This window comes from Lontra canadensis, unplaced genomic scaffold (genome assembly GCF_010015895.1).
Source record: "Lontra canadensis isolate GAN:19392208 unplaced genomic scaffold, GSC_riverotter_1.0 scaffold6, whole genome shotgun sequence".
Classification (NCBI taxonomy): domain Eukaryota; kingdom Metazoa; phylum Chordata; class Mammalia; order Carnivora; family Mustelidae; genus Lontra; species Lontra canadensis.
Genome location: NW_022631000.1, coordinates 13440779 through 13458489, shown reverse-complemented (window position 1 = coordinate 13458489; position 17711 = coordinate 13440779). Strand labels below are relative to the sequence as shown.

The following is a 17711-nucleotide window of genomic DNA, read 5'->3' as shown; positions in this document are numbered from 1 at the left end:
ACAATGATGTAAAACTACCCATAATGCTAGGAAGAAATACATCTGAATGTGATTAGTTGTTGTTTCCAAAGTGGCGAATTTTCATATTTATAGTTTCTTATTTTTCTATACTTTTTTTTAAACTTTCATAATCGAGAGAGCTAAGCTATAAAAATAATTCTCACCTGCCTTTTGAGAGCTAAATATCCATGTATGTATGTTTTTAATGCACATTCCTTCCTTTCTGCATACCTGCCAGGTGCTCTCAGGATCCGAGTGGGGCAACATGCTGTTGTGGGAAGGTGGCCTCATCAAGGTTGAGCTCTGTCGAGCTGCAAGGAAGTCTTGTCATCAGGGTCCCATTAACCAGATAATGCTGGATGAGGGCGAAGTTATCACCATTGGGGCAGATGGATGTATTAGGGTAAGTTTTATTGACACTAGGTCAGTAGCACCCACATCAAAGCCTTCCAGATCACCCTGTTTGACCAGATTCTTCTTTCTCACAAAGGTCACTTTATGAAAAAGATCAGTGTCATTGATTCCCAGCACCAATGTATTTTAGATAATGTTTTCCTTGTGGTAAATATTTAAATTCTAGTCAAAGTTAATTTACAGCATCTTTGGGGTGCATTTTATGAGGGTACCTTTTGTTATTTTGATTCTGTCGTTGACATAGTAGTTTCAGAAAATGAAAACCTATTTTAGCAGAACATAGTGGATACTGATGTCCTTTCAAAACACACAGTATGAATGGGCCATTTTCTAGGGACAAAATTACCAAACACTTCTTATTTTTGACTGAGGTTACCGATTAGAAATACACTGAAAAGTGAGCTGATGAGGTTTGCCTATGGCAGCTCCCCTCTCCTTGCTCCTTACACTGGTGAACTCACTTGTCCTCACCTGTAGACACTATCCTGTCTATAGTGTGGGCTAGGCTGGAACAGAGCTCCAACATCTAAGTGCTCCTGATTGTTGTCCTACCTCTTCTCCTACCCACTCATGTGTATGTACCCAGTTGTTCCTGGCAAAGCTGGAGGCTGCTGATTTGCCTTGTGGTCCTGTTGGTACATATCCCTGCTGGTGCCTTTCATAAGAGAGTGGTAGTATTCTCGGGGTGTTCTTTAGGAAGCATTATTATGAGAAGAAAGACTATATTTTTGAAAATAGTCTGGTCATTCTGTGATACCTATTGTGCTTATTATGTTTAATACACTGTTTAAGCCCTATGTATCCCACTCTTATCTTCTTGCCATTGGTTTTTGAACCCAAGTATACATTTTTACATTTACCATATTAAATTTAATTTTGTTAGATTTTACTCATTGTTCTGGGAAATTTTTATGTCCTTTTGTTTGTCATATAGTATATTCACTATGCTTCTGAGATATATGTCACCCCAAAATGTCAAAATTCCAACTGGAAGGAAACCTCAAGAGAAAAGAAGTCAAATACTTCACAGAGGGTCCCTTCATGAACACCACCAATTTCTAAACTGGCTTCTTTTAAAAATTTCGCCCTAATTTCTTTAGTCTTTTACACAGTAAATCTCTACATCTAATCCTTTAGGAAAAACCTACCCCATTCCCAGGAGTTAGTTCTAACCTGGGACTTGGGCCTCTCCCCCACAAGGGTAGCGTAGGAGACAACACCAAATCTCTTTGAAAGATACTTTCTCAAAGGCTGAGTTGTCGAGTCTAGGTTAAAAGGGTGGGGTGTGTCAATGGATTCATCCAGGGTAGCTTTGGTACTTCACAGAGAAGTCTTTCTTAATCTCTCTGTTTCGTGAGGTGAATCTGTGTTCTCTCGTGCTTTCCATAGCATTCTGTTCTCCTGTCCCAGGACAATAATCTTTACCTGAATGGTATAGTCTAAATCAATAATGAGAACCATTTTCCTTGAAGACATCCTCTACATCCATTTTCTCCTCTTATAATGAAGATTGTGCTTGAATCATTAAGAAGGCCTATTTCCCCTTTCCAGGGGATCACTGGTAAAATCAAAACCTGGCTCATTATTGTGTCTCGCTGAATAATGGAACCATTTACTCCTTAGGGCCACTTTATATCCAGAAAGACCTGACAAATACCTTGACATAAAGTTTACATTGGGCAAATTAGAATTCTTATTCAGGCTGTATGTTCTCACTAATCTCCGTATATGGAGGAAACTATTACAATTTATTATTTTTCAGTTGGAAGCAATATCCCAGGGATCACGTTTTGGCTGGTGTTCCCATTACACCTACTTGTTGTTAATTTGCATGAAGAAGAAGAAATGACTTTTGGAAAAATAAAATCAGGATATTTTCTTTCTTTTTCTTAATTTTTTAAATTTTTAATTCAGTCAACATATAATGCATTATTAATTTCAGAGGTAGAGAACAGTGATTCACCAGTTTTTTTTTTAATTTATTTAGTTATTTATTTGACAGACAGATCACACGTAGGCAGAGAGGCAGAGAGGAGGAAGCAGGCTCCCCGCTGAGCAGAGAGCCCGATGTGGGGCTCGATCCCAGGACCCTGGGATCATGACCTGAGCCGAAGGCAGAGGCTTTAACCCACTGAGCCACCCAGGCACCCCATGATTCACCAGTTTTATACCCAGTGTTCAATACCTCACATCAATGTCCATTACCCAGCTCCCCCATCCTCTGACCCCCTCCCCTCTGAAGTTGTTTCCTATGATTAAGAGTCTCTTATGGCTTATCTCTCTCTCTTATTTTGTCTTGTTTTATTTTTTTACTTCTTTTCTCCTATAATCCTCTGTTTTTTTTTTTTTAAGATTTTATTTATTTATTGGACAGAGAGAGACATCACAAGTAGGCAGAGAGGCAGGCAGAGAGAGAGGAGGAAGCAGGCTCCCTGCTGAGCAGAGAGCCCGATGCGGAGCTCGATCCCAGCACCCTGGGATCATGACCTGAGCCGAAGGCAGAGGCTTAACCCACTGAGCCACCCAGGCGCCCCTATAATCCTCTGTTTTGTTTCTTAAATTCCACATATGAGTGAGATCATATGATAATTGTCTTTCTCTGATTGACTTATTTCGCTTAGCATAGTACCCTCTAGTTCCAACCACATTGTTGAAAATGGCAAGATTTCATTTTTTTGATGCCTGGATAGTATTCCATTTTGTGTGTGTGTGTGTGTATGTTTGTGTGTGTATGTGTGGTATGTGTGTATACACCATATCTTCTTTATCCATTCATCTGTCAATGGACATCTGGGCTCCTTCCATACTTTGAACATTGATGTGGACATTGTAGACATTGATGCTATAAACATTGGGGTACATATGCCCCTTTGGATCACTGCATTTGTATTTTGGGGGTAAATACCTTGTAGTACAATTGCTGGGTTGTAGGGTAGCTCTATTTTCAACTTTTTGAGGAACTTCCATGCTGTTTTCGAGAGTGGCTGCACCAGCTTGCCTTCCTACCAACAGTTTAAGAGGGTTCCCCTTTCTCAGCATCTTTGCCAATGTCTGTTGTTTCCTGACTTGTTAATTTTAGCCATTCTGACTAGTGTGAGGTGGTATCTCATCATGGTTTTGATTTGTATTTCCCTAATGCTGAGTGGTGTTGAGCATTTTCTCATGTGTCTATTGGCCATTTGTAGGTATTTGGAGAAATGTCTGTTCATGCCTTCTGCGCATTTCTTGATTCGATTAGTTCTTTGGGTGTTGAGTTTGATAAGTTCCTTATAAATCTTGGATACTAACCCTTTGTCTGATAAGGCATTTGTAAATATCTTTTCCCATTCTGTCAGTTGTCTTTTGGTTTTGTTGACTGTTTCCTTTGCTGTGCAAAAGCTTTTGGTCTTGATGAAGTCTCAATAGTTCAGTTCTGCCTTTGTTTCCCTTGCCTTTGGTGATGTTTCTAGCAAGAAGTTGTCATGGCCAAGGTCGAAGAGGTTGCTCCCTGTGTTATCCCCACGGATTTTGAAGGATTTCTATCTCACATTTAGGTCTTTCATCCATTTTGAGTCTGTTTTTGTGTGTGGTGTAAGGAAACGATCCAGTTTCATTCTTCTGCATGTGGTTGTCTAATTTTCTCAACACCATTTGTTGAAAAGACTGCTTTTTTCCCACTGGATGTTCTTTCCTGCTTTATGGAAGATTAGTTGGCTGTAGAGTTGAGGGTTCATTTCTGGGTTCTCTAGTCTGTTCCACTGATTTATGTGTCTGTTTTTGTGCCTGTCTAATTTTCTCAACACCATTTGTTGAAAAGACTGCTTTTTTTCCCACTGGATGTTCTTTCCTGCTTTATGGAAGATTAGTTGGCTGTAGAGTTGAGGGTTTGGGTTCTCTAGTCTGTTCCACTGATTTATGTGTCTGTTTTTGTGCCAGTACCATACTGTTTTGATTATTACAGCTTTGTGATAGAGTTTTAAGTCTGGAATTGTGATACCACTGGCTTTGGCTTTTTCTTTTTTCAACTTTCCTTTGGCTATTTGGGGTCTTTTCTGGTTTCATACAAAGTTTAGGATTGTTTGTCCTACTGCTGTGAAAAATGTTGATGGTATTTTGATAGGAATTGCACTGAATGTAGATTGCTCTAGGTAGCATAGACATTTGACAGTATTTGTTCTTCCAATCCATGAGCCTGGAATGTTTTTCCATTTCTTTGTTTTCTTCAATTTTTTTCATGAGTGTTCTATAGTTTTTTGAGTACAGATTCTTTGTCTCTTTGGTTAGATTTATTCATAGGTATCTTATGGTTTTTGGTGCAATTGTAAATGGAATTGACGCCTTACTTTCTCTTTCTTCTGTCTCGTTGTTAGGGTATAGAAATGCAATTGCTTTCTGTACATTGATTATATCCTGCCACTTTGCTGAATTCCTGTATGAGTTCTAGCAATTTTGGGGTGGAGTCTTTTGGGTTTTCTGCATAGAATATCATGTCATCTGCAAAGAGTGAAAATTTGACAACTTCTTTGCCCATTGTGTGGCTTTTTATTACTTTTTATTGTCTGATTGCTAAGGTTTGGACTTCTAGTACTGTGTTTAACAGCAGTAGTGATAGTGGACATCTCTACCATGTTCCTGACCTTAGGGGAAAAGCTCTGGGTTTTTCCCCATTGTGAATGATATTTGCTATAGGCTTTTTATATGTAGTGTTTATTATATTGAGGTATGTTCCCTCTATGACACATTGAAGAGTTTTAAGAAAAGATACTGTAGGGACACCTGGGTAGCTTAGTCAGTTAAGCGTCTGCCTTTCGGTCAGGTCATGATTTCAGGGTCTTGGGGTCAAGGCCTGCATTGGGCTTCTTGCTTAGCATGGAGACTGCTCTCCCTCTACCCCTCCTCTGCTTGTGCTCTGACAAATAAATAAAAACTTTAAATGAAAAAAGAAGGTGTACTTTGTCAAAATGCTTCTTCTGCATCTACTGAGGGGATCATATGGTTCTTGTTCTTCTCTTATTAATGTTGTATATCACATTGATTGCTTTATGGATATTGAACCACCCTTGCAGCCCAGGTATAAATCCCACTTGGTTGCGGTGAATAATCCTTTTAATGTACTGCTGGATTCTATTAGCTAGTATTTTGGTGAGAATTTTGACATCCATCTTCATCAGGGATAGTGGTCTGTAATTCTCTTTTGGTGGGGTCTTTATCTGGTTTTGTGATTAAGGTAATGGTGGCCTCATCAAACGAGTTTGAAAGTTTTCCTTTTCTTTCTTTCTTTCTTTCTTTCTTTCTTTCTTTCTTTCTTTCTTTCTTTCTTTCTTTCTCAAACAGCTTCAGAAAAATAGGTATTAATTCTTCTTTAAATATTTGATAAAATTCCCCTGGGAAGCCATCTGACCCTGGACTCTTGTTTGTTGGGAGGTTTTTGATTACTGCTTCAATTTCCTTGCTGGTTGTGGGTCTGTTCAGGTTTTCTATTTCTTCCTATTTCAGTTATGATAGTTTTATGTCTCTAGGAATGTATCCATTTCTTCTAGATTGCCTAATTTGTTGGCATATTGTTGCTCATAATATGTTCTTATAATTGTATTTCTTCAGTGTTGGTCATGATCTTTCCTCTTTCATTCATGATTTTATTTATTTTGGTCCTTTCTTTTTAATTTTTGATAAGTCTGACCAGGGGTTTATAAGTTTTATTAATTCTTTCAGAGAAGCAGCTCTTAGTTTTGTTGATCTGTTCTGCTGTTCTTTTGGTTTATATTTCATTGATTTCTGCTCTGATCTTTATTAATTCTCTTCTGCTGGGTTTAGGCTTTATCTGCTGTTCTTCCTCTAGCTCCTTCAGATGTAAGGTTAGGTTTTATATTTGAGAACTTAATTCTTGAGAAAGGTTTGTATTGCTATATGCTTCCCTCTAAGGCTTGCCTTTGCTGCATCCTAATGGTTTTGAAGAGTTGTATTTTCATTTTCATTTGTTTCCATGAATTTTTAAAATTCCTTTTCTTTTAGATTTTTATTTATTTTATTTGAGAGGAAGAGAGAGAAATACCAAGAGAGAGAGAAAGAGGGAGAGAGATACTGAGAGAGAGAGAGAGAGAGAGAGATACCGAGAGAGAGAGAGAGAGAGAGAGATACCGAGAGAGAGAAAGAGATGCCGAGAGAGAGAGAGAGAGAGATACCGAGAGAGAGCGAGAGAGATACCGAGAGAGAGCGAGAGAGATACTGAGAGAGAGCAAGAGAGGTAGCGAGAGGGAGGGAGAGAGAGGTAGTGAGAGGGAGAGAGAAGTAGTGAGAGGGAGAGAGAAGTAGTGGGAGAAGAGTGAGAAGCAGGTTCTCTGCTGAGCAGGGTGCCCAATGTGGGGCTCGATCCCAGGATCCTGAGACCATCACCTGAGCTGAAGGCAGATGCCTAACTGACTGAGCCACCCAGATGCCCCTAAATTCTTATTTCATTTCCTGGTGACCCATTCATTTTTTAGTAGGATGCTCTTTAGCCTCTATGTATATGAGGGTTTTTTTTTTGTTTTTGTTTTTGTTTTTGCAAATTTCCTCTTATGATTGAGTTCCAGTTTCAAAGCATGTGGTCCACAAATATGCAGGGAATGATCCCAATCTTTTGGTACTAGTTGAGAACTGATTTGTGACCCAGTATGTGATCTGTTCTGGAGAATGTTCCATGTATACTTGAGAAGAAGGTGTATTCTCTTGCTTTAGGATGGAATGCTCTGAATATACCTGTGAAGTCCATCTGGTCCAGTGTGTCATTCAAATCCCTTGTTTTCTTATTGATCTTCCACTTAGATGATTTGTCCATTGCAGTGAGTGGGGTGCAATGTCCCCTACTATTATTGTATTATTATTGATGTGTTTCTTTGATTTTGTTAGTAATTTGCTTATGTCATTGGCTGTACCCATGTTAAGGGAAAATATTTAGAATTGTTAAATATTCTTGTTGGATAGACCTTTTAATTATGATATAGTATCCTTCCTCATCTCTTTTTACAGTCTTTGATTTAAAATCTAATTTGTCTGATATAAGGATTGCCATCCCAGGTTTCTTTTGATGCCCATTAGCATGAAAAATGTTTTTCTGCCCCTTTACTTTAAGTCTGGAGGTGTTTTTGGGTCTAAAGTGAGTCTTCAAGATGGCTTATCAATGGGGCTTGCTTTTTAATCCAATCTGATACCCTGTGTCTTTTGACTGGGGGGCAATTAGTGCATTTACATTAAGAGCTATTGAAAGATATGATTTTAGTGCTATTGTATTACTTGTAAAGTCACTGTTTCTGTATGTTGTCTCTGTTCCTTTCTGAACTGTATTACTTTTTGGATCTCTCATCACTTAAAGGATCACTTTTAATATTTCTTTTTTTTTAAATTTTAAGATTTTTATTTATTATTTGACAGACAGAGATCACAAGTAGGCAGAGAGGCAGGTAGAAAGAGGGGGAAGCAGGGTCCCTGCTGAGCAGAGAGCCCAATGTGGGGCTCAATCCCAGGACCCTGGGATCATGACCTGAGCCGAAGGCAGAGGCTTTAACCCACTGAGCCACCCAGGCGCCCCAACTTTTAACATTTCTTGAAGGGCTGGTTTAGCGATCACAAATTCTTTTAGTTTTTGTTTGTCCTAGAAACTTTTTATCTCTCCTATTTTGAATGACATTCTAGCTGGATAAAATATTCTTGGCTGCATATTTTTCTCATTTAGCACCCTGAATATATCATGCCAGTCCTTTCTGTCCTGCCAGGGCTCTGTGGATATATCTGCTGCCAGTCCAATATTTCTACCCTTGTAGGTTATGGACCTCTTATCTCAAGCTGCTTTTAGAATTTTCTTTTTGTCTCTGAGATTTGCAAGTTTTACTATTATATGTCGAGGTGTTGACCTATTTTTTTTTAAAGATTTTATTTATTTATTTGACAGAGAGACAGCAAGGGAGGGAACACAAGCAGGGGGAGTGGGAGAGGGAGAAGGAGGCCTCCCACTGAGCAGGGAACCCAGTGCAGGGCTTGATTCCAGGACCCTGGGATCATGACCTGAGTTGAGGGCAGATGCTTAATGTCTGAGCCCCCCAGGCCCCCCAGTGCTGACCTTTTTTTTTTGGATTTTTTTTTTTTTTTTTTTTTTTTTTTAGCAGGGGTCTTTGAGCCTCCTGGACTTGAATGCCTGGTTCCTTCCCCATATTAGGGAAGTTCTCCATTATAATTTGATCCAATATACCTTCTGCTTCTCTCTCTCTCTTTCCTCTTCTTCTGGGAGTCCAATTATTTTAATATTGTTTCACTTTATGTTATCACTTGTCTCTCCAATTCTTCCCTCATGATCCAGTAGCTGTTATCTTTTTCTTAGCTTCTTTATTCTCCATCATTTTGATATTCTGTGTCACTAACTCTCTCTTCTGCCTCATTTTTCCTCATAGAGCCTTCATTTTTGATTAAATTTCATTAATAGCCTTTTTGATTTCAACTTGATTAGATTTTAGTTGTTTTATTTCACCAGAAAGGGAATCTCTAGTGTCTTCTATGCTTTTTTTTTTTCAGGCCCAGCCAGTATCTTTTTTTTTTTTTTTTAAGATTTAAAAAAAAATTTATTTATTTAACAGATAGTGATTACAAGTAGGCAGAGAGGCAGGCAGAGAGAGAGGGGGAAAGCAGGCTCCCTGCTGAGCAGAGAGCCCGATGCGGGGCTCGATCCCAGGACTCCGGGATCATGACCTGAGCTGAAAGCAGAGGCTTTACCCCACTGAGCCACCCAGGTGCCCCCCAGCCAGTATCTTTATAATAATTATTCTGAACTGTAGTTCCAACATCTTAATAATGTCCGTATTAATTAGGTCCCTGGCAGTCAGTAGTGCCTCTTGCTCTCTTTTTTGAGGTGAGTTTTTCCATCTTGTCATTTTGTCCATAGAAGAATAGATGAATAAGAGAACAAAATACTTAAAGGGCAACGATGACCCCAGAGAAATACACACTGAGCAAATCAGAAGAGACCTGAACTGGGTGTGTTGAGGGGGTGTTGGTCAGTATGGGGGTGGAGAGAGAATATGATCAGGCTGGTGAATAGAACAGAGTCTTATACCAGAATTTGGGTGTGTTTTGGTATATTAGAAGAAACTAGATTTCAAAATTGTAAAGAAAGAAAATATATAATACACTGAAAGGTTGGAATGTAACTGTAAAGATGAAAATTAAAAATGACTAATGAAAAGAAAAAAAGATTAAAAAAAGAAAAAGAAAAAATAATATGATCAGACCTGTGAAGAGAATAGAACTATACACTAGATTCAGGGTGTATTTTAGTTGGTTAGAAGAAACTGCATTCCAAAATGTAAAGAAAGACAAAATTATATGTATACAAAAATAAAATTAAATACATTGAAAAGATAGAATGTTACTATAAAAATTAAAATTAAAAAGAATTTTAAAAAAGAGTTGATAAAATAAGAAATTGGTTGAAAGGAGAAAGAGAAAAAAATTAAAAATGAAAGACTAAAGAATCATGGGCAAAACCCCCATGAATTCTATAGACTATTTTCCCCTAGCACTGGAATTTTGCAGCGAACTTGTTCTTAACTGGACATTTTTGCTGATCTTCTGGGGAAAGAGCCTGTTTTGCTGATTCTCAGGTGTCTTTGCCCCAGGCTAAATTTCACTGCCTATGGCAGGGGGCCAGGCTAAGTAAGCAGCTCCTGAGAATTGCTTTGTGTGGCTTTTGTTCCTGAAGAATTTCCACACAGCTTTAGAGGATGAGAATGAACATGGTGGCCTCCCAATCTCCAGCCCCAGAGCCTAGAGCTTGGAGCCCCACTCCTCAGTGAGCCCTCAGAGAAAAGCAGTCCATCACTCCCATCTCCTTGGTCTCCATCCACACTCTGTGCTCACTTAGCCAGTGATGGAGCATTTCAACCTCAGGCATGCAACCCTGTTTTTGAGTCTCTAAACCCTGCAACCTCTCTGGCACACCCCCATGCCACTCTTCCTCGGGGAGGAAGAACGGTCTCCCCAGTTCTGCCACTTGTTGGGCTCCTATTCAGAGAGCAGTGGATTGACTGTGCAACAGTTCATGGTTTATGGCAACCCTGAGCTGAGAGCCCTCTCCTGGGCTCACTGATAGGAGCTGGCTTCCTCACTCCAATGCCTAGGAGCTCTGCAGCTCTCAGGCACCACAGGTCTTCCTGTGACTTTGGGGATTCTGAGACCATACTGTCCCAGCTAAGATTCTGCCTGTTTTACCACCTGATCACCTTTCAGGCAGGACATCCCTCACAGGAGCAGACTTCTAAAAGTTCTGATTTTGTGCTGTGCTGCTATATCACTTTCTGGTAGCTGGCTTATGGAAGATTCCTCCCCCAACCCCATGGTCTGTCCTTCCATATATCGCCTTGAATTCACTTCTCCACACCTACCCTGCAGGAAATGGTCACTGTTCTATTTGTAGAGTTGCAGCTATTCTTTTTCTATATCTTCAGTTGAGTTCACAGATGTTCAGAGTGATTTGATAGCTACCTAGCTGAATTCCTGGGACCAGATGAAACTAAGGTCTCCTACTCCTCTGCCATCAATCAGGGCCTCTTATAGAAAATATAAATTCAGAAACTGCTCATTGATTAAAGTATTTTCTTATTTTATAAGATCTGGGATTTTGAGACCGTAGACACTGCTGATTCTATTGATGATACTGGATTGTTAGAGATCGAACCCATTAATGAACTTCAAGTAGGCAAGAATGTCAAACTCTTCTCTATGATAAAAATGAAAGAGATTGGAAGTAATTTTTGGCTAGCTCAGGTAAGTTGTGTTCTTCCCTCTGGCTCTTTAAAGTTACCTAGACAAAAAATTAAAATCATAACCTAATTTATTGTCATTATAAGTCCATTTTACTATTAAGACTACTATTGATAAGTCAATGAAGACTACCTGAATTTTGGTATTTAGTTAACCTGTACTTTATACACAAAAAACCAATTAGCATTCTTATTATATTAAACTGACTATATATGTATTATGAAAATGTTTCCTTTATTGTGTGTTATAAGATATATAGCAATTGCTTTTGTTACATTTTTGTCACACTTTAAAACATATGTAAGGTTTTGATATTATTGTTTGTTCTTTAACTAGAAGAAAATTCTTTTCATTTGATAAGAGTTAAAAATGATGAACTAGTCTTGGTTATTTAATTTTTTAGGATGCCAATGGAGCCATATGGAAACTTGACCTTAGTTTTTCAAATATTGTAAGTTGTCTCTTTTTTCCCCCTAATTCTTATAACAAAAGTCTGTTATTCTTCTTTAAAAAATATTTTGTCTTTCTCTATATTTGATCATTGTTCCCATCAAAAACTTGTCCAACATGTCCTAGTCCTGAGAATTTATTCTCTCTCTGATTTTATTTAAAAAATGAACTATCTCAGCAAACTTTACTAGAAAAGTGGTAATGATAATGCCTCATGTTATCCAGTGCTTTACAGTTATCATAAACTTATGGTATTTTCATTTATTTTATCTTCTGCATCCCTCATAGCTACCCTGATGAATGGGTGGACAGTTGCCATCACCTCATTTTACTGGTGAGGAAATGGAAAGCCTTCAAGTATGAAGCCAGTACTGTTTCTCCTAATTCCAAAGTCCAGAACTCTTTCTAGCCTTTTATGCTTTTGTTTTTTAAAATGATTTATTTATTATTTTAGAGATGGGAGGGATAAGGGGAGAGGGAGAGAGAGAATCTCAAGTAGACTCCCTGCTGAGCATGGAGCCTGACATGGGACTTGATCTCCCTGCCCTGAGATCATGACCTGAGCAGAAACTGAGGGTCAGATGCTTAACTGACTGAGACACCCAGGCACCCCAACCTATTATGCTTTTAAAAATTTCTATTCAGGGGCGCCTGGGTGGCTCAGTGGGTTAAAGCCTCTGCCTTCGGCTCGGGTCATGATCCCAGGGTCCTGGGATCAAGCCCCGCGTCGGGCTCTCTGCTCAGCGAGGAGCCTGCTTCCTCCTCTCTCTCTGCCTGCCTCTTTGCCTACTTGTGATCTCTGTCTGTCAAATAAATAAATAAAACCTTAAAAAAAATTTCTATTCAGATAAAATCACACATGTGTTATAGGGTTTTATTTATATGTTTTTAAAAACTTGACCTTAATTTGATGTTAACTTTTCTTTAAGATCTAATGGGATTTCTTTTTATTATCAGACTCAAGATCCAGACTGCCTCTTCTCCTTCCATTCTGGAGCTGTTGAAGCCTTGGCAGTCTCTCCCCTCACTTACCTCATGGCCACTACTGCCTTGGATTGTGAGTAGGAACTCCAAATGAAAATACATCTGGTCTTTTTTGTTTTGTTTTCCACCCCAAATTTTATATGTGTTTGATGAAAAGCATCTGAGAACTTTTCCAAAAGGTAAGCCTCTCGATGCAAGTGAAGTGAGTTTTTGTGGAGGAGAGAGGAACTAAAGTACATCAGCCTTGGTTATTGTGAAGGATTAAGGATATGGTAAGTTACAAAAATGCCATTCATTTTGGTATTATCCACATTCATGCCTTTCCTTTTTTTTTTTTTTTTTCTCACCTTCCTCCTTCCTTGATGCGTGGTGAATCTTTGTGGGCTATGCAAGGTGAAATTAATCCATCAGTCAATCATCAGTTGTTTGCTTTATTATCCATGATTACAAGTTACCTGGTTGAGGGTATTCATGTAAATTTTTGACTAAAGAAAACTTATTAAAGTATTAGTTTATTTATGTATGAAATTTCTTGTTATAATGCTTAACATGTTAAGTGAGCCAAGTTTATTTTAAAAGATGACATATATATATAATTTGTTTCTTTTAAAACTGTCTTTCTGTAGGCTCTGTTCGAATCTATGATTTTGCTAGCAAAACGCCTTTGGCTCAGATGAAATTCAAACAGGGAGGTACTGCCCTTGCTTGGGTACCCCAACTGGTGAGTTAATGGTAACAAACTTCTGCTGGAATGTATTGGTAAATATAATATATCAGTGCTATTTCTTAGAAATCTATTTTATGACTCTGGATTTTGGAGAAGAATAAAACTTTTAACTTAGTTTGTTCACTCATTCAGAATTTGATAGAAATCATATGACCTTGCTTTTGTGGTTTTGGTCCTGTTTTAATAAAAATCTATTTTTATGCCACTTGCAAGTTAGTAATCATTTCATATTATAAAATAATTACTCAACAGAACTTTGTGTATCTATCATCTAGCTGATTATGACTTCATTTCTTCTATTTATATTCCCAGCCTGCCTGCAATGTGCTGGGTCTTGGTCTAGCTTTTGGGACTATAGCAATGAACAGAAAGACAAAAATACTTGCCCACATGCATCTTACACTTTAGTGGGAGAGAGGAGGCAGAAATGGACAATAAAGAAAAATAAATAACGTATGTTATATTAGATAATAAGGCCTATGGAAAAAATTTTAGGCAGATAGGGAGTTGTCCTAGTTATCTATTGCTATGTACCGAACTACTGCAAAAAGTAGTGGCATAAAACAGCAGTCTTTTTATTTTGCTCATATGCTGTCTGGATTGGGAAATCAGACCAGTGACAATAGCTGTGGATTGTCTCTGCTTCATTGTGTCTGGGTCCTGGAATCATGTAAAGCCTTCTTTATCATCAGTCTGGCACCTAGACTGAAGACTGGGCTAAGCTGGGCTGTTAGGAGGAGTGCCTACCTAAAAGGAGTGCCTACCTAAAAGCTTCCTCATGGGGCTTCTGCTTCATCACAGCATAGTGGCCTCAGGGTAGGCACATACTTCTTAAATGGCAGCTCAGGGCTCTAAGATCTAATGTTCCAATAAACAGGCAGATGCTGTGGGCCTTTTAGAATGAGACTTGGAAGTCATCTAATGTCAGTTGTACTGTACTCACCTGAGTGAAGCAGTCACAAGGCCCACCCAGATTCAAGGAGGGGAGGGACCTAAATGGCATCTCTTTATGGGGGACATGCCAAAGAATATGCAGCCAAGTTTTTAAAATATCATGGGAGTATTTGAGGAATTTTTATCCTTACTGTTTTGGGTTGAAATCAAAGAGAAATTGTTCCAGGACCAAGATACATGTGGAAATGGATGGAATCAAGACCGGAAGTAAGAACTCAGGCCTGGGATTAGAGGCAGAACAATGAAAAGTTTAGAATAAGGAGAAACCCACAGAGTGTTTGTTTACCAAACCAGGCTGACTCTTTATCCCGCTTCATTTACATTCTTACCTGAAGTATTTCAATTATAGCCATATAATTAAATCATTTATACAGATGGCTGTGCAATGTCCATAGAATGTTTCCTTTTTTAGCCTCCTATCCAAGTACTGATCATTGGATACCATGCTAGAATTAAATGCCTCATCTTTAGACCCTTTTGCTTCTCTAGAAAACTCCATATCTTTATGGCTCAGCTCAGGTCAGACATCCTCTCTGCATAGCCCTCTGTGACCCTACCTTCATTCAGGTAGAGCTAGGCACTCCTTCCTCTGTGATTTTTTTTTTTTTAAAGGACTATGTATATACTAATTTTATGAACTTTTACACAATGCGCTAAGATGAATTGCTTTATTGTCTCTTTCCCACCAGACTGTTCTTCATGGGTGACAATTACATTCTATTTTACTTTGAACCTCTAGTGCCTCTATATACATTTGGACACATAGCAAATATTTATTGAATGAACAATATTCAACAGGAGTTGGATGGAATAGTTTTTTCTTATTACCAAGACTCTCCTAACTGCCTGGTCTTGGTGATGATCACTCTGCTCTAAAGAATATCAGGGCTCTTGCCTTTCTCCTGAATGCCTCCCAAGACAGCAGATTTAGTATATTGGAACACTGCTAGATATTTTTCTTTAGCCCAGACTTCTCTGAGCTGCAGGCTATGTGCTTTCCTCATTTTGAGATCTCCAGGGGACCTCAAACCCAACACGTCCAAGACTAGATTCATGATACTCTGCTGGCCACCAAAACAATAATAGCAACAACAAACCACACAGACACTTGGCTCCCTTCCACTGTTTGCTATCTCAGTAAATGTCTCAGTCATCCTTGACACCTCCCTTCTTCTCCTTCTGTATTCAGTCATCACCAAATAGGGTCATTATAGCTTTCTCTAAACTATGCCCATATCCTTCCTCTCCATGACACCATCTTAGACCAAGTGACCACAATCACTCTCCTGGAGTAAGGCAGCCATTGCTTTAAAGGTCTTTCCAAAGGTCTCCCTGAATCCTATCTAGGCCATCTCAGTTCTGTTTTGCACAATGAAGCTAAGATGGCTTTTCCAAAATAGCAAATCTGATCATGTTACCCTCTATACACACAGACACACACATGAATACACATGCACACAACATACCCAAACCCCCAACTAAAAACATTTCAATGGCTTTTCACTGCTCTTGGAATGAAGACTATCCTTAATGTGACATGTAAGCCACTTTGTGACCTGGGCCTTGCTTAACTCTCTCTTTAGCTTCTTTTCTGCACATGACCTTTCCACAAGCTATATCCTCTCCCAGGCATGCTTCTCCCATCTCCCTGAACTTAATTTCTGGGCATCTTTCTGGTCTCCGCTCCACCATCTCTTCCTTGGTCTAGGTAAGCTTTCTTTGTTATATGCCCTCAGATATTGTGTCTTTCCTTTAGCATTTATTTCTGTTCATAAGTTTATACTCATCTGCATGATTAATGTCTGTCCTCCCCCTAGACCATAAATTCTGTGAAACCGGGGACAAACTGTTTATGCTCACCCTTGAGTTGCTGGTGATAGGTGCCTGGCACATGGTAGACAAGCTGCTACACCAACATTTGCTTCTTGAGTGTTTGGATTGCCATTGTCTACCCATCTCATCAGCAGCAGTGATAAAGAACTAGAATAGATGGAGGTTACCAGAAAGTTGTATAAGGACTTACCAACGAGAAGTCAACGTTAAATTACTTGGCTAAATAAAATACAGAGTTATCTGTTACATAGTACAACTTTCTTAATCAACTAATTTCATATATGTTGCATTTAATTTTTATCCAAGGTAAGCTACACCGGAGCACAGATTATTGCAGGATTCGAAGATGGGGTGGTTCGAATTCTTGAACTTTACGATCCAAAAGGACTCACAATTTTTGCAGGACGGAAGAAAATTTCTGATGCAGATATTAATTTGAAACAGGTTTTCAAACCCCATACTGCTCGTGTCACTGCCTTAGCTTATGAACGTGATGGAGAAATTCTAGCTACAGGGGTAAGTGGTAGATTTCTTTTTGTTTCCTATTGAGCTTTCATGGTTAAACTTATTTTTATTTGTCTTTCTACTTGATGATAGCTTATTTGCTGATGTACATTTTAGAGAAAAACCCATAGTTTGTTTCTTTATGATCATATTCTTTTAGTCTGTGCATGACATCTCAAAATTTTCTTATAAATTGAGTTCTAATGCTTATTTTAAATGAATAGAAGTTTTTAACTGGGAGTTATGATCCTGTGTTATGTATAACCAATATTTTATCACATAGGTATGTTCTTAAACAGAATTGCCTTAAGTGATGAGAATAAACTTGTACATTTTTAATGTATTAGTAAGTGAGCATATGCTTTGTGGAATTTTTTGAGTTAACCTATGTATAGGTAATGTATAGTGATCATTCTTTCAGAAACACATCCTGGAACACTTGGTTTGTCAAATGTTCTCATGGGGGAAATGAAGCAAATATTTGAAATAAGAATTTTCCCAGAATAATCTGGGAAATATAATTATTGTGGGTATAGTTATATAGAGGATATACTATAGCTAGTAAGTGCTACTCTGTACTCTATGGAATAGATTTTTTAAAAACCCCATATTTCTTGGGTATTTCTCTTTTTCTTAGAGTAAAGATCAAACCGTCTTCTTCTTTGAGGTAGAAAAGGATTATAAGCCAATAGGGTATATTACTACTCCTGGACCTGTTCGCCAGTTAGTATGGTCTTCGAACTCCCATGTAAGTAATTAGTATTTGTCTTCATGTTTAAATCTCAATTACAGCATAATGAAGTGATCTGGAAGAGAGAACAACAGGTGGAATTATTAGCCACATTCCTGGGTCCTGCAGTGAGGGGCCAGGGATGCTCTTAGCTTGGCTAGTAGAGCATTACTGAGGAGTCCCACATCACACCCATTACCTCTTCTCTCTTCCATTCTCTAAATTGTTGGTCATGATTCCCTTCCCAAAACTTTGGGTTATATCAGGCTTTGCTTTAACACTGATGACTTTATTGAGATACACATGTCAGAATGTGTTGACTTGGGTCTATCAGTCCTTTTGACATTC

The 17711-nt window shown here is 38.6% G+C and overlaps 1 protein-coding gene across 1 annotated transcript in view; it reads left to right on the top strand.

The window, feature by feature from the left end:
• The window catches only part of CFAP44 (cilia and flagella associated protein 44), a 159616-nt gene that overhangs the window by 30163 nt on the left and 111742 nt on the right, over positions 1-17711 (top strand). Inside the window, exons 9-15 of the mRNA XM_032852219.1 lie at positions 239-403; positions 11029-11184; positions 11585-11632; positions 12589-12688; positions 13242-13336; positions 16436-16645; positions 17271-17381. Coding sequence (XP_032708110.1) covers positions 239-403; positions 11029-11184; positions 11585-11632; positions 12589-12688; positions 13242-13336; positions 16436-16645; positions 17271-17381 — 885 coding nt within the window. The remainder of the gene's footprint in view (positions 1-238; positions 404-11028; positions 11185-11584; positions 11633-12588; positions 12689-13241; positions 13337-16435; positions 16646-17270; positions 17382-17711) is intronic.